This window comes from Hyperoodon ampullatus (genome assembly GCF_949752795.1).
Source record: "Hyperoodon ampullatus genome assembly, chromosome: 16".
Taxonomy (NCBI): domain Eukaryota; kingdom Metazoa; phylum Chordata; class Mammalia; order Artiodactyla; family Ziphiidae; genus Hyperoodon; species Hyperoodon ampullatus.
This window is the reverse complement of record NC_136929.1, coordinates 2,672,310-2,696,691: the sequence shown is the minus strand read 5'-3', so window position 1 is coordinate 2,696,691 and position 24,382 is coordinate 2,672,310. Positions and strand designations below refer to the sequence as shown.

At 49.2% G+C, this 24,382-nt stretch overlaps 2 protein-coding genes across 6 annotated transcripts in view; one reads left to right on the top strand and one right to left on the bottom strand.

Annotated features, from left to right (window-relative positions):
* ARHGEF7 (Rho guanine nucleotide exchange factor 7) overlaps nucleotides 1-24,382 on the top strand; it is a gene marked incomplete at both ends in the record, with an annotated part of 122,744 nt that overhangs the window by 82,228 nt on the left and 16,134 nt on the right. For all 5 annotated transcript variants that reach the window (XM_079721881.1, XM_079721880.1, XM_079721884.1 and 2 more), the window contains 10 exons: nucleotides 1,537-1,631; nucleotides 1,855-1,950; nucleotides 7,461-7,583; nucleotides 15,196-15,334; nucleotides 16,015-16,074; nucleotides 16,773-16,919; nucleotides 17,667-17,753; nucleotides 20,122-20,200; nucleotides 20,389-20,528; nucleotides 23,127-23,351. In XM_079721881.1, the coding sequence (XP_079578007.1) occupies nucleotides 1,537-1,631; nucleotides 1,855-1,950; nucleotides 7,461-7,583; nucleotides 15,196-15,334; nucleotides 16,015-16,074; nucleotides 16,773-16,919; nucleotides 17,667-17,753; nucleotides 20,122-20,200; nucleotides 20,389-20,528; nucleotides 23,127-23,351 (1,191 nt within the window). The remainder of the gene's footprint in view (nucleotides 1-1,536; nucleotides 1,632-1,854; nucleotides 1,951-7,460; nucleotides 7,584-15,195; nucleotides 15,335-16,014; nucleotides 16,075-16,772; nucleotides 16,920-17,666; nucleotides 17,754-20,121; nucleotides 20,201-20,388; nucleotides 20,529-23,126; nucleotides 23,352-24,382) is intronic.
* Nucleotides 10,074-10,706, bottom strand: LOC307065096 (peptidyl-prolyl cis-trans isomerase A-like; the record flags this gene model as incomplete). The annotated part of the gene is made up of 2 exons (XM_079721885.1): nucleotides 10,567-10,706; nucleotides 10,074-10,499 (listed from the first exon to the last, which is right to left on the bottom strand). Exons 1-2 carry the CDS (start codon nucleotides 10,633-10,635, stop codon nucleotides 10,074-10,076), a joined length of 495 nt encoding a protein of 164 aa, XP_079578011.1. The 5' UTR covers nucleotides 10,636-10,706.

Here is a 24,382-nt window from a genome sequence, read left to right as displayed (position 1 = left end):
AAATCTAGCTTAATGATTACTTTTTTCTTAAACGTTTAGACTTACATTTTGATTATCAAAAATCGTGGGAGAAAACCGAGCGTGTTTGATATCTTTATTCTGTATAATTTCTTTTGCAGGATTAATTTAGGATGATGTATCAGTTTTGGAAGATGGACAGCACTTTTTGACGCATACAATAGATCCTCAGAAGATATACATAGTATGATTTTCTGATTGAAGAAGATGCTGGCTCTCTAACAGAGTGGGATGGAAACCATAGCTGAGGAAGGGATCTTACTTGCTTCCACTGGAGCCCTTAGCCTGTGGCTGGAGAAGGCAGCGCGGGGCAGTGCAGGGTCAGCTGAAGGCTCACATTCTGGCTCTGGATAAGTTCCTTAACCTCTCTCTGCTTTTACTCTTTTCCTCTGTAAAAGGAAGGTTTTTGCGAGGATTGGAGATACTATGGGTAGGGCACCTTGCTCTGTGCCCAGAGTGTAGTGTGCATTGGGAATTAGTAGAAGGCCACCTTCACACCTGGGCTCCCATCAGGCTCCACCTGCAGACCCGGAGCCATCCCGCCCTGCCCAGGGAGGAGATTTGCTCTTGGCGATTGCTGATGGAAAGGGGCACGTGTTTTAGTTCACCTGTTTTGTACTTGTGTTTATGTTTTTAGGAGTTGTTAACTGATTTTGGCTATATTTGCTATAGGGTATCAGGAAACATTTTTATGTTAAGGTTGATTTATAATTATCCTCCTATCTTTAAATACAATAGTGGCTATATAAAGGTTGCTTTACACTGATAGACCTTTAATTTTGAATGTGTATAGGATGATCTGAGATGATCATCTTCTCTAATGAAGGTCTGAGGTTCCCAGAAATGGACTGAGATTTACTAGACGCCGTCTAAAGGGTAAACTTCATGTTTTTTTAAGTTGATATACTTTCCATAGGTCAAAATGCATAGATTTTCAGGATACAGGTCAGTGAGCTTTGATAGGTATATGTATCTGCGTCACAGCTACCCAAACCATGATGTAGAACTTGTCCTTTACTCCAGAAACTTATCTCACGCCCCTTTCCCCTTTGTCACCTCCACCCACCCCCGCCTTTTGATTTCTGCCATCATAGGTTAGTTTTGCCTGTTCTTGGACTTACTGTAGATGGACTGTGCAGAGTGTCCTTGTTGTGAATGGCTTCTTTTGCACAACACAGTGTTGTAGAGATTCATCCATGCATCTACGCTGTTGCGATTATCAGTGGTTCCTTCTTTTTTTCTAAACAGACTCGGCATTACTTATCTGATGATGAATTCACTCTGGCCTCATTCTAGATATACCTGTGTCAGATGTGCTTGGCGGTGAGATGAAGTCAGTTGTGTAGCCTTGGTAACAGTTCATTACATGGATTTAGTAGTTAATCACAGGGAGTGACTGATGGTATTAAACAGATTAGTATTACATAGAAGCAACAATGTGAATTGAACAATGGTGATGAACTTGCCAAAGCTTATACATCTTAATGTCAAAAAATACTTATTCATCATTTGTTGTAGGTGCTACAGAATATTTTGGAAACAGAAAATGAATATTCTAAAGAACTTCAGACTGTGCTTTCAACCTATCTACGGCCACTGCAGACCACTGAGAAGTAAGTTAGATGATAATTGTCGAGTGTGAAAGAGTCGTCACCTTGGCTGTTCCTTCGTATTTTCAGAGAAGAGAGGCTGAGCTACTGGAACAAAATTAGCAGCAGTTTCCTATAGACATGAGCAATTTGTTTATTAGACTTTTAATAGGGTGCTGGGCTGGGAGAGGAGAGGAATGTAAGTACAACTGCTCACTTATTTCTCCTGTTGTTTTCTCGGCTCCAGGTTAAGTTCAGCAAACACTTCATATTTAATGGGAAATCTAGAAGAAATATGTTCTTTCCAGCAAATGCTTGTACAGTCTTTAGAAGAATGTACCAAGTAAGTAAGATGCTAAAAATTGCAAAATTCAGATTGATTGATATAAATGGTATTTAAAGGATCAGGTTTAGCATAATTGTAGAATTCACATTTCTAAGGGTGGAAACTAGGTTATTTTATTTTATTTTATTTTATTTTTGATGTGGACCATTTTTAATGTCTTTATTGAATTTGTTACAATATTGCTTCTGTTTTATGTTTTGGGTTGTTTTTTTTTTTTTTTGGCCACGAGGCATGTGGGATCTTAGCTCCCTGACCAGGGATTGAACCTGCACCCCCTGCATTGGAAGGCAAAGTCTTAACCACTGACTGCGCCAGGGAAGTTGCTGGAAACTAGGTTATTTTGAATCTTTGGGGTATATCAACTTTTCTAGTAAAAGCTGTGTTTTAGACTATTTTCACAGGAGGGGTCTACTGACTATTCAGGAAAAGAAGAAAGGCTTCCCCTGGGTGGTGATTCTTTGGCTTGGGGCCAGCGGGGTCGGGGAAGCAGGGGTGAAGAACCCCGAAGAGGGAGAGAGCACGGTGTGTAGCAGGGCCTGGGGTGCGCACGGCTTCGTGCCTTACGTGCCACCCTGTGGGCGGCCACATTGCTCCCATGCCCTCCCTGGGGACCACCCTCCCAGCCCCTTCATGTGTCCAGCAGCCCGGAAGCCCCGGGGCCCCGGCGTTTGGGGGTTTTCCGGCAGTCTCGTTGCAGAGCCAAGATTGATTAAATACATCATTGGCCGCTGGCGATCCTCCCAGTCTCAGACCCCTCTCCCCTCCGTGGAGGTCTGGGGTGGGCTGAAGTCCCCACCCTCCAATCACGTGGTGGGTTCCCCAGGCAGGCCCCCCCCAATCCTGAAGCCGTCTGGGGGATCAGCCCAAGCCCCGGTGTGGTTAAAGGGGCGCGGTATGGGTAACAGAAGATGCTCCTGTCACTCAGGAAATGACAGGGGTTTTAGGAGCTCTGTGCCAGGAATGGGAGCCAAGCCCAAATGTGGGGTTAGGATTCTGGAGGGGGAGGGAGCCCCGAGGTGGGGGTGGGCTGCCCGAGAGGCAGGAGGGGAGCCTCAGGGCAGGGCTGGGCCGCCCCGCCCTCGGGCACCTCGTAGGGTGATTTCCAAAGAGTGGTTAGAAACCCTTCCTGTTAGTAAGATTGACTTCCCTCTTGTAAAAGTGACTTTAGACGGAATGTCGCCGTGGTTGGGTTTTCTAGGATCGAGCGTGTCCCGAGGTCCCTGCAGCTCGTGCCAGCCGCCCTTGTCCGGGGGTGGTCCAGCCTGTCTCATCACTTAGCTGTGTGCTCATTCATTCGTTCGTTCATGGTTTGCTAGTTGTCCTGTTCCCCCTCCCTCACGGATCACCCCACGCCCAGAGCTCTTGTAGCTGGTATTGTCTTTCCAAGCGTTCTTCTGGCCTGAAAGGAGTTCCCTTTCTTGTGGGAGCGTCTGCCCTGCCCTTGTGCTGACACTGCCCTGGCTCAGGCCGGCCTCGTCCTCCCTGCGTCCTGCATGGACTCCCGACCAGGCCTCAACCTCCAGGGGTCCCCCTGCCTGTCCATTTCTCCACCAGCCTCTGGTCCGAGCTCTGCTCAGGAGCTTCGGGTGGCGCCCGGTTACTCACGTGTTGCTTCACAGCTGTGTTTTACAGACTGGCCTTCAAGGTGCTTGTACAGTCCGCCTCGTCGCGGGGAGCTCAGTGAGGAGATGAGTTCCCGAGCGGTGGCATCTGACGGGGTCCGTCCCCGATGGGCTCCCGCCCGTCTCTCCCGCTCCTTCCCTGCCTTGTGCCGCCGCCCAGAAAGCCGGCCTCTGTCCCTGCCCGCCACCCCCTGGGCGGGGAGAAGGGGTGCCGAGAGGTGACCCCCCACCCGGCCCTGCCTGCCGTGCCCTCCGTTTGGACCCACTTCCTCCTGCTGCTCCTCTGACGGAAACCCCGCTGGTTCCTTCCGCCCCGTGGGCACAGTCAGTCCCGGCCACAGCCTGCCCCTCTGCCCGCGTCTCTTTACACGCACATCTGCGCTTTGTTTACTTGCAGACTCTTTTTTAGTGTATTGTAGACTGAGTTCCCGTCAGTTCTCATATGTTGTAGGGCTTCAGCTTATAGAAGAAAATATTTAATAAATAAGCATTTAGTGTAATTGCTGTTGGTTAAATACACATTGTGTATTGATTTTGTTCAAAAGTTAATTGTAAAGCGTATCTTAAGATATAAATAAATTCATTTTTATAACGGACCATTACTGTAACATTTTCACAGTAAAATAGTATTTGTTTTAGATTATTATCAAAGTACAAGGTTGAACTAGAGGATGTAGTTCATTTTGTTTGAAAGTTGTTTTCTTGAACCATCCACATAATAGCAAGCATGGGTGATCCAGAGATAATATTCAACTTTGCAGAACAGACTGGCTCAGCTGCAGAGCACACTTCTGGTTTTGCCTGGGCCATCCTTATTAAAGAGAAGAGCGCAGGACTTGAGCTTCTGTGGAGGTGATTTGGGGTTGATGGCGCACTGACCCAGGTGATTCCGGTCGTGGGACTCGCCTCTGACCTCAGTGGCGGAGTCTCCACGGTGGACTCAGCGCCAGAAACTGACCTTCCGCCCCTGGCCTGCCATGCTGTCACCTGGGAGGCCCCTGAGGAGCTCTTGCCATAATTTCCTTACTTGTTGAGACTGCAAGATTCCACAGAAACGTGATTTGAAAGCACATGTCCAGCACTAGAACCTTAAGAGTCTAGGGAGTTTAGAAAGTGAGGCAGACCAGTGGCGTGTGCGGGGACTCGGGCAGATGGCCCGGGGCGGGGAGCCTGAGAGAGCTGCTGGCCGGTGGGAAGGGACTCCTCCCGCCAGAGCCTCAGATGCTGCTCCTTCCCGGGGCTCTGGCACCCTTAAGAGGGTCGTCCACGTTTAGGGTTTGGGGTTCAGCAGGAGAGGACTTGCCGGGGGCTGCCGGCGGCCCCTGAGGCTCCTACGAGTGGGCACTGGTGGCCGCTCGTGTAGATATCTCTCTCGATGCTGTCTGCCGAACCGCATGCTGAGGTTCACCTAGCGCGTAGCCGTGCCCTCGTGCTCGTCTTCGTCTCCCCTTGGAAATCGGTGGTTACCGGACTGTGAACCCCCTCTCTGTCCAGCTAGCATTACCAGCAGGAATAAATGTGCTCTGGGGGAAAATGGTGTAGCAGTTCTGATTTCTCAGGTTTTTCCTGGGATTCATTCCTTTTCACTCTAGGGAAGGAGAAAGGCCCTTGGCTGTCCCCTCCTGCTACAGAGACTATTGGCTGGACTGTTGGTGTCACCCGCCTGTTATTATCAGACCATTGATAACGCCTCACCTGTTATCAGATCCTCGGTTGATAGCACCCCCCTTATCAGACCACTGATTGGTAACAACCACCTGTTATCAGGCCATTAGTAACATCCCTCCTGTCATCATATCAGTGATAAAACCATACTTATCAGACCACTGCTGACCCCGTACCCATTGTCAGAGCTGGCGTTGGGCCACCAGGAGGCTGCAGGTAGATGTGGCTGACAAGCAGCCCTGTGGCCTCCACACCCCAATGGGGGCCCTGCCTACACGTTGTCACGCTCTAAAAACCACCTCTAGAAGCACAAGAGAGAACCACAGTGAAAATCCTGTGTTTCAGTTCTTAAGTCATATTCCGTGTTGATGATCTTTGTGAATTCTGCAGGCCCCGTTATTTCAGTGCTCTAGACGGTGTCACGTGTGAGGCGTGTTGGCGCAAGACCTGGGCTCCGTGTTAGGACCGCTCATGTAACCTTTCTGAGCTCCGTCTGCTGGTGCCTTCCGGCGAGTTGATGGATTATGAGGGCTTTATAAACTGACGGGGGGCACGTGTAGTGAATTCCTGCAGAACTGGTCTGAGAGAGGTCATAAAACTCTAGGGCCAAGGCTCCACAGGTCAAAAGAAAGAAAGAAGAAGGAAGGAAGGAAAGAAAAGAAAAAGAGAAAAAACCTTGTATAGTGAAGTCACTGTCCATATATAATCCATGGACATGTAAGAAATGAACATCCCTAGACCTAGATTTTAACTACATTCTCCTTTGAGTGCATCGGGGCTGTGGTGTTGGACCAGGTGGGAAATGACGTCGTGACAGTGTATAGCCCAGCACTGAGCAGTGTGTATGCAGTTGCAGTAACTTCATCATTTAGATAGTGCATCTCTCGTCTTCCTGTGCCCTGTCTCCGGCAGTGTTCTGTTTTTGTTGCCCAAATTCTGACATCCCATCATTGCCGTTGCTTTCAGTCCCCTCAGCTGGGCAGTCGGGGTTCCCTGCTGGATTTCTTGTTGTAGAAGCCAGCCTCCTCCTGTTCCACTGTGTCTGAGTATGACCATCACCTGCTCAAATGTCAGTGTGTAATAGTCTCAATAGATGTGTCTTAGGTGTCTGGATCCTGGTAGCAAGCAGGTAGTCTCAGTGTGTCTTTGAGGAAGGCATTCTTGGCTGTGTGTGATGCCTGGTCCTTGGTGACTTGGAAAGGATGCTGGTCTTTATCCCTCTCCTGGAGGTGTGTGCTGTCCTCCTCTGAGGGCTGCTGCAGTTTGTGTCTCAGAAAATTGAGACGTCATCTCTGTCTTATAGTCAGTTTAATTTTGAACTTGTTTTGTATTCCCCTAAAAGACTGCAGTCACTTTTTAGGTAGAGATCATTTCTTTCTCTGTTTTTAATCTGTTTGCAGTGCCTGAATGAATGGTTGAAGTTAATTTGTTGAGTCAGTGACTATTTCTCCTGCAGATACAGGGAACTGTGACTAATCCCTGAAGGCTATTAAAAACCCGCTTAGGGCTAAGTTCACACCGGAGAAGAGTCTGCTGAAAGTGCAGATGCTCCACTTACTTTGGCTTCAGATCTGAATCAATGAACTGAGCGGGGAAACTCGCAATAAGAAGCACACGCCTGGTCAGGGTTAGGCCACTGAGTCATGGAAATGCTGTTGACAGCTGGCCCGTCCTGCCCCAGGATTAAGGTGCCTTTCCTGCTCTGGACGAGTCTCTTTCCCACGTCAGTGATGATGATGATGATGGTGATGACTGCTGTAGGTTCCGTCGGTGTGCTTGTGTCTCTGCCTACCACTGACTCTCTCCAGCCTTTGCCCCAAGGGAAAGAGGGCTGTTGTGTTTTCTCATCTGCCTGTCTTGATGCTACTTCAGTAGAAAACCTTACCGACCAAGTAGCCACATGTTATACTTCTCCTTATTTTACACACAATTGAAGGCTTCATGACATTATTTTTCTCACTGCCCAAGGAATCCTGGACTTGTGCACAGGTCCTGGCATCTGGACGCTGGAGAAAAGGACGGGCTTGGTTGGCTGCTTTATGGCAGAGCGGCTTCCGAGGCAGGTCTCTCCCCCCGCTGGCTCGTGGTCGGAGCACATACAGTCCGGGACTTGTGTGTGTCGTCTCTGTGGGGCGGTGCACAGGCCCTCCTCCCGCATGGTTCCCGCGTTCACCGCTGCCTGTGGCACTCAGGGTGGTCCCCTGTGCCTTTCCTCTCCAGGATGCCGGAAGCTCAGCAGAGAGTCGGGGGCTGCTTTCTGAACCTGATGCCGCAGATGAAGACCTTGTACCTTGCGTATTGTGCCAACCACCCGTCTGCAGTGAGCGTCCTCACGGAGCACAGGTGCGTCTCCGGGATTTGCCTTCCCGAGCGGGGAGGGGCGTCACGGGGTCCCCCCTGGAGCAGCTTGTTTCTGTCAGATATTACGTGCAATGCAGTGTGAACATTCATGCGTTTATTCAAAGATGATAATTTTAATTACCCTCGAAATTAGTGCCTGAGAAATACTGGTTGGAAGTCTTTGAAATGCTGCTTAGTGCTTTTGTAATAGAAAAGGATGGGTTTTGAAGTCTCCCCTTCAGCTCGGACCCTTTGGACAGTGGGTAGAAGGAGCTGGTAAGTGTTCTGGAATGTGGCTGCATGCTGAGTCCGGGCTGCTGGAATCACGTTTCTCAGCGCGTAAACACCAGACCACGTGAGACAGAAGTACATTTGCTGTAGGACTAAATGTCCATTTACAGTGAGGCCTGGATTTCTTAGGAAAACATTAAGTTGGAGACCGTTAGCTTTAGCTTTTCACCCCGAAGCAGCGGTGAAACAAGTGGAACAATGGACAGATTGATTTCCTGCTTGTTTGGTAAGACAAGGCCGTGCCTGTGTCCTGGAGCGGGGCTGGGTGCCCTGGGCAGCGGCGAGGACCACGGGCTCGGCCTGCAGACAGAGTGGGCGGTGAGGCTCTGCTTCTGCTCCCAGAAGGGCACACGTTTGTATTAATAAGTGTTTTAGAATAGATTTATGGTTTCTTCTGAAAACAGCAGTTCGGCCGTAAATAGCAGTTCAATCATTGTTTAACCCATAAATGAAGAAATTGTGTTAGTCGCATCAGGGTAAACGCCACTGTGCTTGTGATTTAAATATTTAACCTCAACTTACTCCTAAGTATTTCGGCTTAAAGCTTAGAAACTGTGCTGGGAAGCAGGCATTGCTGAGACTGAGCTGAGGTTGCAGCATAGCATCCCTGTGAGTGCGCCTGGGTTGTGTGGGCCTGGTGGCAGGGCCTCTGGGTCCGTCAGACCTGGTTTGAGCCCTGACTGCCTCTCTGAAGCAGATGGGTCTTAGGAGGTCACCCCTCTTCTCTGAGAGCGCTGGCCGTAGGGTACTGTAGGCGTGAAGCAGAACATGTGAACTGTCAGGACTGAGTGAGCACGATGAAGGCTCAGTAAGCGCGAGTTGCTTTAGTATCTTATCTGGACGCTGGGCGTTTACTGCTTCTCTGTGTGCTGAAATACCGCACCTCCATTTGTAGTAAAGCATTTCCAGTCCTGCAGCGAAGCAAGCAGTCTTTGACACGGTGGTGGAAAGAAGAGAGATTAGGATACACGGTGACCACCGAGATGAAAAACCCCTCGGGGCTTCTTCTTCCTCACGCTTCTGGGAGTGTGGGCACTGTTAGCATGTACCTTCCTCGTTAAACCGTGAAGCATGGATGCAGTTACATGCTCCGGCATCCACTCCTGGGAATGACAAGTTAAATGGAATTTCCACACCGGTGAAATGCAGAGATTACATTTGTGTCTCTGAAAATTCCTCAGGAATTGCTGACACAGCCATGGGGGAGATAAGCAGCAAACAGAATGTTAGGGTAAAATTGCACACCTTTTTAATTTTGCTCTCTCCTTCCCTCTTTTTGGTCAGGGGTTGATCCCCTAGGGGTGGGTTGAAAGTATGAAAAGAGGGTGGATGTGAGGCTCTGTGCCGAAGGCGACATTTAAAGCAGTTCAGACTGTTGAAGTTTCCTGAAATGTTTAGACGTTCAAGGGGCATGCTCGCAAGCGTGTGCTGTTTTCCTCTCTTCTGTACTATTACTTTAATGACTGCTTGTGTCGTAGCTGAAACCTCAGTGGAGCTTTTTCCCAGAATAGCAGGGAGAGAATACAGTGCGGTTCCGAGTGGGGACCTCTGCCCTCCTCCACGTGGCGAGTCCTGGAGCGGGAGGCGGGTGGACCGAGGTCAGGCTCTGGGACTGTGAGCCCGGAGACGGCGGGAGAGCGTGGCGGCCGCAGGATGCGCTGCCTGTGTGCCCTCCTGAGGTCCCGGGGTGGCGAGGGTGCCCGCTCCGCCCGCAGGTCAGGCCCCGCTTCTGAAGCGTAAGTCGGGGGATTGAGAGGAAGCTCGCGGGGGGCTGGTGGCCTCTGTTGGCCTTCACTTTCCATTCTGGGACCCTAGCTTGTAGCCTCTTTCCCGCTTCCCTACGTTTTCTGTAGTCTTAAAAGCCGCCACACTTAGGGGTAGATAAATCTCTTTTTTTGCTTGAATATACTTTTTTCTTTTTTAATTTAATTTAATCTATTTTTTTATACAGCAGGTTCTTATTATCTATTTTATACATGTTAGTGTATATATGTCAATATACTTTTTCAGCATTGATTTAAACGTAGTGTTTTGCAGTTTTAAAGTCTTATTTGCAGTCTTATGATCCTTACATTGTGTTAGTTTGAATTCTGAGTATGAATCTTGAAAATGTATATACAGAACCATCAGTTCTACTCTGTGACATAAATCACAGCAAGGTCCTTTTTTTTTTTTAAGATAAAACACAAGTCAAAGTTATTACTAGATTTGTCCACAGTCAGCAGCGGTGATCTTCTCGCTGGCCTTGCCATTCCTGGACCCAAAGCGCCCCATGGCTTCCACAGTATTCATGCCCCCTTTCACCTTGCCAGAGACCACATGCTTGCCATCCAACCACTCAGTCTTGGCAGTGCAGATGAAAAACTGGGAACCGTTTGTGTTGGGGCCAGCATTTGCCATGGACAAGATGCCAGGACCCGTATGCTTCAGGAGGAAATTCTCATCATCAAATTTCTCCCCGTAGATGGACTTGCCACCAGTGCCATTATGGCGTGTGAAGTCACCACCCTGGCACATAAATTCCGGAATTATTCTGTGAAAGCAGGAAACTTTATAACCAAAGCCTTTCTCCCCAGTGCTCAGAGCACGAAAGTTTTCTGCTGTCTTTGGAACTTTGTCTGCAAACAGCTCCAGTCTGTTAACATAGCTTTATGGATTGGACAAGCAGTCACTTCTTGGTTTCCAGGTCCCTTACCTCGAAGGAGACGCGGCCCAAGGGCTCGCCGTTGACAGCGATGTCAAAGAACACGGTAGGGTTGACCATGGTTGGGCAGCGCGGAAGGTTCTGGGGTGGCGGCGTCTGCAAAGCCAGCAAGATCCTTTTTGACCCACCTCCTGGGGTAACGGAAATAAAAACAAAAATAAACAAATGGGACCTAATGAAACTTAAAAGCTTTTTGCACAGCAAAGGAAACCATAAAAAAGATGAAAAGACAACCCTCAGGATGGGAGGAAATATTTGCAAATGAAACAACGGACAAAGGATTAATCTCCAAAATATATGAACAGCTCATGGAGCTCAATATCAAAAAAACAAACAATCCAATTGAAAAATGGGCAGGAGACCTAAATAGACATTTCACCAAAGAAGACATACAGATGGCCAAGAGGCACATGAAGAGATGCTCAACATCCCTAAGTATTAGAGAAATGCAAATCAAAACTACAATGAAGTATCACCTCACACCAGTCAGAATGGCCGTCATCAAAAAATCTAGAAACAATAAATGCTGGAGAGGGTGTGGAGAAAAGGGAACCCTCTTGCACTGTTGGTGGGAATGTAAATTGATACAGCCACTGTGGATAACAGTATGGAGGTTCCTTAAAAAACTAAAAATAGAACTACCATACGACCCAGCAATCCCACTACTGGGCATATACCCTGAGAAAACTGTAATTCATAAGGGTCATGTACCACAATGTTCACTGCAGCACTATTTACAGTAGCCAGGACATGGAAGCAACCTAAGTGCCCATTGACAGATGAATGGGTAAAGAAGGTGTGGCACATATATACAATGGACTGTTACTCAGCCATAAAAAGAAATGAAATTGAGTTTTTTGTAGTGAGGTGGATGGACCTAGAGTCTGTCCTACAGAGTGAAGTAAGTCAGAAAGAGAAAAATACCGTATGCTCACACATATATATGGAATCTAAAAAGTGGTACTGATGAACCTAGTTGGCAGGGGAGGAATAAAGACTCAGACGTTGAGAATGGACTGGGCGACACGGGGTGAAGGGGAGGCTGGGGTGAAGTGAGAGGCTTGGACATCTATACACTCCCAAATGCAAAATAGATGGCTAGTGGGAAGCAGCCGCATAGCACAGGGAGATCAGCTTGGTGCTCTGTGACCACCTAGAGGGGTGGGGTAGGGAGGGTGGGAGGGAGGTTCAAGAGGGAGGGGATATGGGCATATATGTATACATATAGCTGATTCACTTTGTTACACAGCAGAAACTCGCACACCATTTGTAACGCAATTATACTCCAATAAAGATGTTAAAAAAAAAAAGTTCAGCTGCCCTTGGATGGCAAAAAAAAGAAGCACCAGTTCTGTTGAATTATAACTGATGTGTACCTTTTGCATTATCATATGATAGTAGCCTCATAGGCTCATGGCTGCCTGCTTTGAGTGAATTACGGGTTTCGTTTTTTCCAGCACTTTAATTGTGGCTTTTTGCTGGGCTACTTGATGGCTCTCTGTGTGTTCCCCTGGTTGCCGTGTTGCCGGCAATGGTGTCATTTCAGTAAATACGGGGGAGGTATGCTGTGTAAGGATCGCCGGCATCAGTAGAAATTAAGCTGAAAGAGCCTTATTTTGTCAGAAAAGCTGTAACCAGCCCTTTTTTTGTCTTGTTTGATTGTAGTACTAAATTTGTTTATAAAACTAAAAAAAAAACTATTACAGTGATCTATAAAGATATATAAAAAGTTCTGTTTCCTTTCTTAACTGTGCACGTATCTGGCATTGCAAGGCTGTCATGTGAATATTCAGTTACTTTTGCTTTTGCAAAAATTCCACATAAAATTTTAGTTGTAGGGGGGAATTTTAGGGGGTGGGTGGGTGATGAGGATAATTTGCTTAGTTTTATTCATTATTGTCTGCCATAACTATGGTTATGAAATTGCATGTATAATACTGAAATATCAAAAATGGCCTGAAGAGACTTTTTGACGATTTTTCTTGTGGTAGAAAAGGCCCCAACTGGATTATATTTAAAGGAGTCGAAATGTACTGTTAGTACCATTAAGCTTCATTTTTATGGGACTGTGCTCGATCATTTGTTCAACACTCAGAGAAATGCTGGTAAAATATAAATTTCTCCTCCATAAAGCCATCATTTCTCTCTGCTCACACGTTAGGGATGGGTGTGCTGATCTGAAGAGGCGAACGTTTCCGAGTGAAAATGTGTGAGGGCTAGGGCGGGCGTGGTGGGCGCGAGACGTGGAGTGGCCGAGCGTGGGTAGGGGGGCCCCGCCTGGACTCGGCCACTGTTGGCAGTGGCTCCCGTCTGCAGACGTGCACGATGACCCCTGTCTCAGGCCCAGGGTGGCGTGGGCAGGGATGATGCACAGTGCGTGTCCGGTGCCGTCGCCTTTCTCTGTCCCTCTCCCTGACGCGCGTTCCTGCCTGTGCATCTCCTCTGCCCGAGCTTGGGGAGGTGGGCCAGGAGGCAGCCCTGAGGGTCAGGCTTGGAAGAGCCAGCCCTGCAAGGAGGGGAAGACAGGGTGACGGCAGAGCATGGAACCGTGCACAGCAGTGCCAGTGCCAGGCTCCCCCGCAGCAGGGTCCCGGAGCATCACCTGCCTGGCTTCGGAAGCCGAGCCCTGTGGTTTTCCGGGAAAGTCGTTCTTTGAAAGCACAGAGTTCTGTGCACAGAGGTGTTGGGTCGTGTTGCCTGTGAAAGCGCGTGTGCACATAGAGCCGTAGATGTAGTTGGGCCGCTTCTGTGCCTAGTATTTTAAATTGCACCACCGTGGCAGGCTGTCTCGCAGGAAGGAAGTCGTCATGAAGCCTTCCTTCTGATAGAAGTGGGAAAAATGTGTCTTGTATATGCTGAGTTGTTATAACGGGGACTTTGTGAAAATTTTCCCGTTTTATAATTTGCTTTGATTTTGATAATAGCTCCTAAATGTGTATGTATATTTATTTAAAAGGTTGATTTTTGAAAAAAAACTATGTGTAGGTAGGTAGGTAGATGGCAGGTGCTGTTAACTATGCTGTCACCCTTCTTACGTAGCCCAGGACGGTGCTCCGACTTCAGGTCACCACGTCGTCACGAGCCCCAGTGTAGATAGGAGCTGTCTTCGAGAGAGGTCTTACTGCTTAAGAGACATAAGGCTGATTTCCCAGTGATTGATTAATTTGTTTTCAGCCTGATATTTGGAAGCCTTTATTTCTGAGTTGGTTTAGTCGAGTCAGATACCTTCCCCTTTGGATGTGTCAGCAGAATCGATGTGCAGGGTTGAGAGTAAGAGGTGGGCAGTGCCAGCGCCAGCTCTGCCGTCACGCCTCCCACAGAAAGTCACTCTAGGTTGTACCGTAGGAGCCTCTCGTATTCACCGCTTTTGAACTAGCAGTTTCAGACGGTTTAGCCTGAATACCGCGCATTTTTCGCCAGGAGCCCTCAGTGGGACTGCTGGTCTTAGGAAGCTTGGGCGGGTGGCCACGTACAGCTGGGGGTGGAGGTGAGGCGTGAGGCGGGTTCAGCTGACCCGCCCCCGGGGGGGATGGGCTCAGTGATTCTTCAGGACCCCGAGGTCGTCCCGCCCTCCCAGTGGGTGGGTGCCGCCTCTTCTCACAGCCTGCAGTCCAGGTGTCCTCCGTCCCCGGCGTCCGGAGGGACACGTCTCGGCAGCAGTGAGGGGCACAGACTGGCTTCCTCCCACCCTTTATAAACGTCATCTGTCCCTCAGCGCAGAGTTTCAGTCACAGACGTGAGCCACAAATGTGTGGGTGACAGAGCTTGACCCACAGCTGCGCCCCTGGCCTTCCTGGGGTCCTTCCTGAACTGGAGCCCCCAGGGCGGCACAGGGCACGGTGCGGGGCAGCTCAGGGGGGCGTTGCCACTGGAGCGTCAGCTGGAAGGCGGTGAGGGTGGCAGAGGAGGAGCACGACGTTAAGGACGTGCGTTTAGAGCTAGTTTAGTTGCGTTTAGAGCTAGTTTAGTTGCGTTTAGAGCTAGTTTAGTTGCGTTTAGAGCTAGTTTAGTTCCTGAGTGTATGCTCGGTGTCCTCACCTACAAATGCGGAGAACTTTCTTCACACACATTGGGAGGGTTCAATGAACTGATGATGCGAAAATGCTTTTAAAAGTTTAAAGCCTGAGTCTGTGTGAGTTACTTTATCGTGCTGCATCGTGCAGCCGCCTTCAGGGACTAAAGCACCTGGAGGGGCAGCGCCATGATTCAGCTCGTTGTAGTCGGGACGCGTCTCCTGATGCGTTTTACCGTCTTGAAGTTCCCGGTAACTGGGCCCTGTTCTTGCTCTCAGAAGGCCACTCACATTCACACTCTTCCACAGGAAGTTGCCTCGCGGAGGTGGCCTTCCGTGATGGGGGTTGCTGGGAAACCACAGGTGCTCTGTGTTATGCACACGTGGTTTTGCTCAGGCTGAGGGCGAGACCATGCACCGTGTGGGGGTCTCCCCTCTGGTGTTTGGAGATAACCGGCACGTGTTGGGCTGTGACAGCGGTAGCCTCTGAACCGTCAGGGACACCGCGTGGTACTTCTTAGTCCTGGTGGGACTGGGGCAGGAGCGCGGCCCTTCTGAGCGCTAACGGTGGCCTCTTTTCCTCTCCCCGCGTGGCTGCGCGTGGTCAGTGAAGAGCTGGGCGAGTTCATGGAGATGAAAGGCGCCAGCAGCCCAGGCATCCTCGTGCTGACCACTGGCCTCAGCAAGCCGTTCATGCGCCTGGACAAGTACCCTGCGCTGCTCAAGGAGCTGGAGAGACACATGGAGGTACCGCCCGCCCCGCCCGCCCCGCCTGCAGAGGGGGTTTACCCAGCGGCCCGTAACTCGGGGTTTTCAGAATGACGTTGTTAAACGTGAACTTGCTTTCCCTTATCCCAGCTGTAGAGAAGTGTCTGCTCCCTCAGTTCCTCTCCCACCCGCTGCTGCTGACGGGGGATTTTCCTGTCGCTAGAAGACGCTCATAGCATTGAGGTGTTGTATCAGGAACGTGCACTTACAGTGTGTGAAGTGCATAAGTCATAGAGTAATAACAGTAGAAGAATCAGCTAATGATACGTATTTATCCTGTATTCAGACACGAGCCTGTGGGCCTGGGAGAAATTTGGGTTCAGGTTACTGGCTTGGTTAGGCCGTAGGGAACCATTTCCCAAAGGGCAGGCCGTCCAGTCTGCTTCACAGCTGTCCCCCTCTGTCTTCTGGTGCCAGAGCAGCAGAGGTCTGTAAGGGCTGGGCGTGGCCGTGTGCCAGCCTCCCTCCCCAGGGCAGAGTCCACATCACTCTGCTCCATGATCCCCTCAAGGACTGAGAAATGGCACTTTAATGCTGTGAAGAATAGGACAGGTTACAGGTTGAAAAGTATAGGGAAGGTCCGAGCCAGTCTACAGAGTGCCTTTCTAAGAAAAAACTTTTCATTATGAAAGCTAATAGTGTGCTTCTTTTATTCAAAGGATTATCATCCAGATAGACAAGATATTCAAAAATCCATGACTGCCTTCAAAAACCTTTCAGTAAGTGATGAAGCATATTACGTTGTTTTTCCCCGTCAGACATTATTATGGCAAACGAATGCAGAAAATTACTTATGAAGTATAATTTGGATTTACTCTGATGAAATAAAAATAAATATATAGTAGTTATGCCATGGCTGGTAAACTCTCAGGCTTTACTGGACTGTGGACACCAGGAAAATGAAATGATAGTTGTTTAAATTTTAAAAAGGCACCACATAATGCTATAGCTACTTACAGTGATTCAGAACATGTTTTTAACCTCATCCCACAGTGTCTTTAGTGACTGAGTGTGAAATGGAATGCTGTTGGGGTTTTTTTTATCTGTTGTCATGCTGTCTTACTGACTTGAGTTTCTGGAATACGTGTCTTATTTACAGCACAAGTGGAACTTACTCTTTCTTGCCCTCTTCTCAGTCTTCTCTGTTGCATTCACTAGTAAAAGCAGAAAATACTTTTCTTGCCCAGTCCACGTATTTTCTTCTAAAAGTGGCAGGAATGGCTGTATTTTTCTAAAACAGTGTCTCTCGTTCTAGAGCTGTTGCGTGTTTTGTCTCTCTTGACTTGATTCCATCCTTGTGAAGTAAGCAAATTGTTCACCAGGTGATCTGTCTTAAGAAGTAAGATGCAAAGCAGTATGGCCAAAACCTAAGGTCCCGGGAGTCCCGTTTCTCCTAACAGTGTTCTGTGCTTCCCAGGCGCAGTGCCAGGAAGTACGGAAAAGGAAGGAGCTGGAGCTGCAGATCCTGACGGAAGCCATCCGGAGCTGGGAGGGGGACGACATCAAGACCCTGGGCAGCGTCATTTACATGTCCCAGGTCCTGATTCAGTGCGCTGGGAGCGAGGTACCGCAGCGCGCCAGCGCCATTCCCAGCACGGCTTTCCTAGGGCCCCTGCACGTGGCCGGTTTGGGAGGCGCCTGCCTGGGACACGGCTTCCTGGCGTTCCTTCACTTTTGTGAGCGGTGTGTCGATGGCGGCGCGTGGAGGTGCTGCCTGCGTTTCTCTTTCTGTGTCTCCTTTTAGATTCTTGGGAATGTTTGTCCTTCACTGTGGTCTTTGTGGGGCTTTTCTTACCTATTAAGCAAATGAGTTTTAATACATAAACAGTGCTTTTAGGTCTTTCATGTAGATTGGGTAAAGTTTATGGGGTGGGTGGACACATTGAGTTGACGTGTTGGATTTTAGGTTAGTGCCAGCGTCTACCAGTGGACTAAATCCATCTCCGCATTTTATCCCACCCTCCTTCAGCCTGAAGGGCCCACCTGGTCACCCACTGCCCCTAAAAGCTTACAGGTTCTTTTCCTCCATTTTCTTTCAACCACAGAAAGAAGATTTTACTAATTAAGAGTTAATGGCAGAGCTAAACTCCTTAATCAAATTTTATAAGCAGATGTTAACGTGGGCTACTTGTGAGTCTAAGAATTTATCATAATTTTGTTTCCATTTAATGTAGCTCATTAAATTTGGTAGAGAGAAATATGTAAACAGGAAGTATGATATAATATTTCATAAGGCCTACTATAAATATTCTCACAACTGTAAAATATGTGTTTTTAAAACAATTATTTGAATTTGCTCTTTTACATTTAGGAAAAGAATGAACGCTATCTTCTGCTGTTCCCAAATATTTTGCTAATGTTGTCCGCCAGTCCTAGGATGAGTGGTTTTATATACCAGGTAAAACACATTTTACATTTATATTTAATTGTTTATTGTGGATCTGAGAATCATTTCCAGGCTTGTTTTGAGTTTTGTGTTCAGTACTACATGCATCTGTTTGTGGGCTGCGTGTAGTGTTGTATGCATAGTGTTACATTCAAATACATACACACAAGTCCTGTCTGTGCGTTTCGATGTGACTGTGCAAATTAGGATGCTTGTGTTAATCCAAAGCAAAAAAAGGAGGAGACTAAAATTTGTGGAGCTGCCCCCCAGGACACAGACTGCTGAGGTGCGGTGCCAGCCCGTCGCCACCAAGTCGTGTCCCGCTTCTTTCCTGGTGGCTGGTACACGGTGGGCACAGCAGCGGGCTAGCTGGAGGGGGACCCGCGGCCGAGGTGGGTCATGGGCACACGTCGGGTGGTGTACGTGGTAGTGGACGATCGTTTAGCCTTTCTATTGTTGATCATTTTTCTGATTTTCTTTGAGACAATATGAGAGCTGATTTAAGAAGAACACGCAAGGGGAAATGTTTTCTTTTTTGTGTGCTGATTTCAAATGTGGTATTAAGTGCTTTATGCTTTTTCTGTCTGTCTCGTGGGAGCTTCTAGCAAGGTTTACTGCCTTCTCTCTGTGTAGTTACAGAAGCTTCTGCCTTTCCCATCAATTTTTCAAGGCCTGGCTAGTCACCAGATGCTGTTTCAACAGAAGTCGTCCTTTGTTTTCTCTGAGCTGCGTTTCTGCATACGTAGCACATTGTTTGTTTTGTCCCTGACGAGAGCTCTAGTGGGTCCTGAGTCCAGAGTGTCCATGGCTTGTTTGTACCTGTACAGAAAGCTTTGCCACCCAAAGAGGAGTGTCATCACACACTCCATAAGGAGCACTTTAAAATTGAGAAAGCAGCTATACGTGGGCAAGCCTAGAAAAATAGTACCTCTTAATTTGTAAGCCTGCCGCTGACTGATGTCTGGCTGGGGGAGCACCTACTCAGGTTCCCCCAAACTGGCGGCTCCCGCTTTAAGCGACCTTGGTCCTTTTCCATCAGTGTTCTCCAGCTTCGTGCTTTACACCCAAGAGGCTGAGTCAGGGCCCTGCTCTGATCTGCGGGAGCTGAGGTTGCCGTCTGGGGCAGGCTTAGGCCCCTAGGGTGTTGGCATTGACATGCCACCAGCAGAGCACTGTTCTCCCGCCCTGTGCACAGGTTCCTGGGGGGTTTCTCTCCAAGTGCTGTGACCCACGGTCCACGTACTGTCAGTGTTCATTTCTGGCTTTGAGGGATGTTAAAAAGCGCTACATCCAGCAACAGTGAGCACGTCCTGTCCTCCGGGGTTGCTGCTGCGTCGAGTGCAGCCCTGCAGCTCTGTTTCCTGGAGAGTTCTCAGAGCTGTTGGTCACCCCTGTGCCTTAGGACTCTTGGAAGGGCGTCTGCAGTGTCTGCATCTAACCGCGGCTGTGCCAGTGCTACCTGCTGTCCCGCCTGCTGAGCCCTGGTGGCCCGTGGACTGGATGATACCTGTCTCGGGAGGGGAGGGCTGGGAAAACCGCCTCGTGCCCTGTGGGATGCTCGGCGTCACCCCTGGCCTCCGCCCTGTAGATGTCAGGAGCCCTGTGGGCTGTGGCACTGCCGGCGCCCCCTGCAGGGCAGGACTCCCGCTGCCACCCCACTGAGAGTCCTGCTTCTCGGGAGCGGCTTGGCCCCAGTCCTCAGGGAGAGACTTTCCCTGAGGACTTGCTTGGCCACCGCATTCCGTGGTGTGTCTGTTATTTGTGCTGGTCCCTTCCGGCCCATTTCTGGCCTCTCTCCGTGGACGTTCCCGCTCCCCTCCCCAAGCCCTCTGTTGTCAGAGCGGATGGGCTGGCTGCTGTTTTCTGCATTTTGTGCAGCGCTCAGCACAGCTCTTGACTTCCTGTCTGGTGACGACCGCGCACAACTACCGTACAGTTCCTCTTGCTCCAATTTCCTTCTTACTTTGCCTTCAGATGTGGAACTTCCTCTGCATTTCTTTAAGGCAAATCTGTGCTTCCTTTGCATAAAGAACATCATTTAAAATAGCCACTGTAGACTCTAGTTTTTTTTATCATGATGTGTAATGTTTTTGTGTCCTGCTGTTTATGTTTAGAGTAACCCATCAGGTGAAATTTATTTTTTTTCTAGTTTACTGCCCTGTACCTTTTTGCTGGCTCATTTCTCGATTATAGTATTACGATTTCTTGTTTGAGATAGAGGTTCGTATTATACATGCATTTGGTACAAACAGAAGAGCATTTTTGCTTTACAGAGACAGTTCCTCTGCCACTTCTAAAATCATTTAATATTTACTTTATTAATGGTATCTTCTTTACTAGAAAAGCACTAATTGTTTTTTTTGGGGGGGGTCTTTTTTAGGGAAAGCTACCAACGACAGGAATGACAATCACAAAGCTTGAGGACAGTGAAAATCATAGAAATGCATTTGAAATATCAGGTGATAGGCACAGACTCTGTGGATGCCCTCTGTCCGGGTGACCAGGCAGCTGGCCCTCTGTGTGCAGGCCCTTGCCGACCCTTCCAGGGGGCTGACACCTCAGCGCTGTTGGCCCTCCTCGGGGGTGCGCGTGTGCATGTGTGTGTGTTCCACCTGCTCTCCGTTTCAGCTGTGTTTCTCTCTTCCAGGGAGCATGATTGAGCGGATCTTAGTGTCCTGCAGCAACCAGCAGGACCTCCACGAGTGGGTGGACCATCTGCAGAAGCAGACGAAGGTCACCTCTGCGGGAAACCCCACCATTAAGCCTCACTCTGTGCCGTCTCACACCGTAAGGGCCCCCGTCCCTCTCCTGCCTCCAGACTCCGGGGTCAGCCTTGGGTTCAGTTGCCAGCAAGTGATCAAGTGCTTTAAGGCATAGTCAGCCTCTGGGTCAGGAAAGCACAACACGTGCGTTGTGTTTCTCTGCAAAGCACTTGCTCATTGCCAGTGGACAGTGAAGTGCTACACGCGCGTGCGCGCGCACACACACACACACACACACACAGTTCATGGCCCCTGGCTAGGAAGCTGCGCGTGCACACACACGCACACACACGCGCGTGCACACACAGAGTTCATGGCTCCTGGCTAGGAAGCTGCGTGCGCGCGCGCACACACACACACACACACACGCACACACACAGAGTTCATGGCCCCTGGCTAGGAAGCTGCCTTGCTCAGAGTGGGTCGTGTAACCTAAGTTGGTTTCAGCCAAAAGCCTGAGAGCCACTGGTCCATAGAGGGCTTTTCTGAGCATTTTAATTGTATTTATTATATTTCATCAAAAAAACAAACAGTGAATACTTAGGATGACGAAAAGGACCAGATTCATGTTGAAGGCATTAAAGTGTAATTTTTGACTCATTGTTTTGATTGTAAGAAATCTGTATCTTCTACTTTTAGAAAAGCTCGGTAGCTCTTTAAGTTTTTAGATGCTTAAACATTTCAAAATATATCAGCACCAAAGTGTCAGTGTTTAAAACTTCTCTTTACTGGTGTTTCATGCTTAAGATACTGGTATTGAATCATCTGAACATTCATCATCTTTACCAGGTAATACTGAAGAACCAGGCACCCTTCTTACAGATGACTAGGGTCTCACAGCATTTCTGGCTGGTGGGTTCTTCTTGCCGTCCTTGCCAGACTGTGACCATCTTTCCTGGGAGTTTTCTACCACCTGTGGTCGCCATCCTTGGGGTTAAGTTTTAGCTCAGGGACGGTGGCCATGGCGCAGCGTGCTGGTCACAGGTGCAATGTCTTAGGCCATTTCTCAACAGTTTGGGGGTTAAAACTGCTCGTTTGCTTCAGCTAATGTTTCATTTTGAATGGCTCCACCATTTATAACTTTTCCATACTTTTAAAAAATACTAAAGATGCTTAGCTTTCACGGGACTAAATTTATCCCAAGGACATAGGTGCGTCCACGTGTGTGTTTATAAGGAAAAGGGAAGTGCCTTCTCGCTCAGATTGTCTGTAACAGCCTGAAACTAACCTTTATAAAGTCACATCAAGTAATACTGTGCTGTGTATCGGGACACTGGCCGCTCTCGTTCCTTTTCTTGTCACATAGTGGAGAGCGCTGTGCCCCACACGCAGGGTTGTCAAGTGTTGTGTGCTCTTCTTACGGAGGTTCTCTCTGGGGCTGTCTGTGTTTTCCCTGGGATTGCTGTGTCCAGCTTGAATAATACTCTAACTTTAGCATAAAGCTACCTCTCTTGACTTTTACAAGCAAGGAGAAATAAAACCAAATGTTACTTACCGTGACATTGCTAGAAGGGATGTTTTGCATAATTTTCTCCTTTTGTGAATTATTTAGTTTGAAAAAATTATTTTGTAGTGGTTGTATAACGCATACAACACACGCACACACCCAGGACAGGTGTGTGGTCACTGCAGAGTCCACTGCTTCTGTCCTTGGACACGCAGCCTCAGCTACAGCCTGGGCTTCCCTTTAAGCCTGTTTTTCAGCTATTGTTCAGTTCTTTCGAATGATGGTCTCACTCAGGTTTGCAGCTCACAGAACCACTCAGCTCTTTCTCCTGTTAAGCATATACTGTATTGTTTTCAGCTAATTTGCGATCATTAGCTAATTTTTGAATGTTATTTATTTTATTTAACATTTTCTTATTTACTTGTCAGTGTGATGGAATACTTTTGGGTTTTCTAGGAATATAAACTGCATTAATAAGGCCCTTCTGAGAAATTAGATTTATATAACTTTGTTTTGATTAAAGCTGATTTTTCTGAGAAAATGTTTTATCCCAGGGATTGGCAAAATTTTTCTAATACAAGACAGACAGTAAATATTTGGGGGATTTTTAGGCAATATGGTCTCTGTTACAATTATAGTTTGCTTTTGTAATACAAAAGCAGCCACTTATAGGAATAGGCCTGACTGCGTCCCAGGAGCATTTTTTTTTTTTTTTTAAACAAAAACAGGGATCAGGCCCTAGTTTTGGCCACCCCTGAATCACCAGGCAGTGAGTAATACAGCTGGGGAGGTAATCATTACCCTCCCCATAATCACATTCCCAGTGCAGGGAATGCCCGTTCTGTCATACAGTTCTGGTATCTGTACTAAATGAAATACCTTTTTGCAAACGTGACTCCATGGCAGTTAAAGGTGGTGGGTGGAATTTCTGGGTCTGATCCCCCAGCGCCCCGCTGCTTCCTGACCCCTGCTCAGCCGCGGCCTGGAGCAGCACGCGGGACGGCGGCTCCCCGCTCACCCGAGTGGCCCAGAGACTGAGCATCTGGAGAGCCCAGGGCACCGCGCACAAGCTGGGGCTGCCGCAGCGGGGGCGTCTTGGCGGGCCGGCTGTGTTTGCTCAGGGCCCCCTGACACTGAACGGTGTCTCTGCTCTCTCCCGCCCTGTTCCCCGCGCAGCTCCCCTCCCACTCGGTCACCCCGTCCAGCAAGCATGCGGACAGCAAGCCCGTGCCGCTGACGCCTGCCTACCACACGCTGCCTCACCCCTCGCACCACGGCACTCCACACACCACCATCAACTGGGGGCCCCTGGAGCCTCCGAAGACCCCCAAGCCCTGGAGCCTGAGCTGCCTGCGACCCGCGCCCCCTCTCCGGCCCTCAGCTGCTCTCTGCTACAAGGAGGTGAGCCCCGACTTGATGGCTGGGCGTGTTACTTCGGCCGTTCCCTGCTTCAGTCCAGGGAGTTCAGAAATGTGGACCATCCCTTGTTTCTGTCTGTGACATAAAGCAGATCGGCTTCTTCAGAACTGTGAAGGGTCCGCCTTTGTTCTCCTGTTCCTCCTTCCTGTGGTCCTGGGAGCCCTGGGGAGACCCTCGTGGCGGGGCCCTCTCTGTGCCCGTCACGGAGGAGTTGTTTCTGTGCCCACGTGGCCTCCGTTCCCTTTGCCTGGAGGCCACGGAGCTGGGAGGCTTCACGTGGGTCTCCCGGCCTCTCGCTGAAAGAACTTTGAACTTGGTTGTGATGGGTCTCACTGTGTGCGTGCCACTTTGCCACACCGTGTGACCCTTGTCAGGCGTGAGCTCTTGCCCGGGAACCCTGCGTCTGGTCACCTGTGTAAGGCGGAGGGAACGTTTACGGGGAAGGGCGGGTGGGGGCAGCGCTCCTGGTGGCGTGGTCACAGCGCACCCGCTCTCCTCCACTCGGACAGTGTTTGCATGTGTCTGCTGTTGCCTCCCTGCCCTGATGAGAAAGGGAAGGGACTCGAGAAGTAGGGTCCAGGAATATCTGCCCTTGAGGAAGCTGGTGATTGTGTGAAATGATGAGTGTGAGTGGAGTTTGGTTACCGTAGGCGTGGCTGTGAGTGTGGCGGGCGTGGCCTGGCTGTGAGCGTGGTGTGAGCCTTTGCGTGTCCACGAGGCTGCATTTGCAGAGGCCCTGGAGCAGACACCCCCTCCGTGCTTGCTGGCAGCCCTAGGTGTTCTAAGATCTATAGAGGAGTACAACGTAATTATAATTAATCCTTTATGTTTCTGTTAATGAATTCTGGTTTTTGTGACCTGTACCTTGCGGGTGTCCCTGTGCCCAGGTCGGAGCGTTCTTTGCCCTGGCAACTCCTGGAAGAGTGCTGATGTCTGTGTTGCAGGCGTGTGGGCAAGCCCTGCTGATCTCATTGCTGGGGAGGGAGGGTGGGGCGGAGGAGGGAGAGGACGGC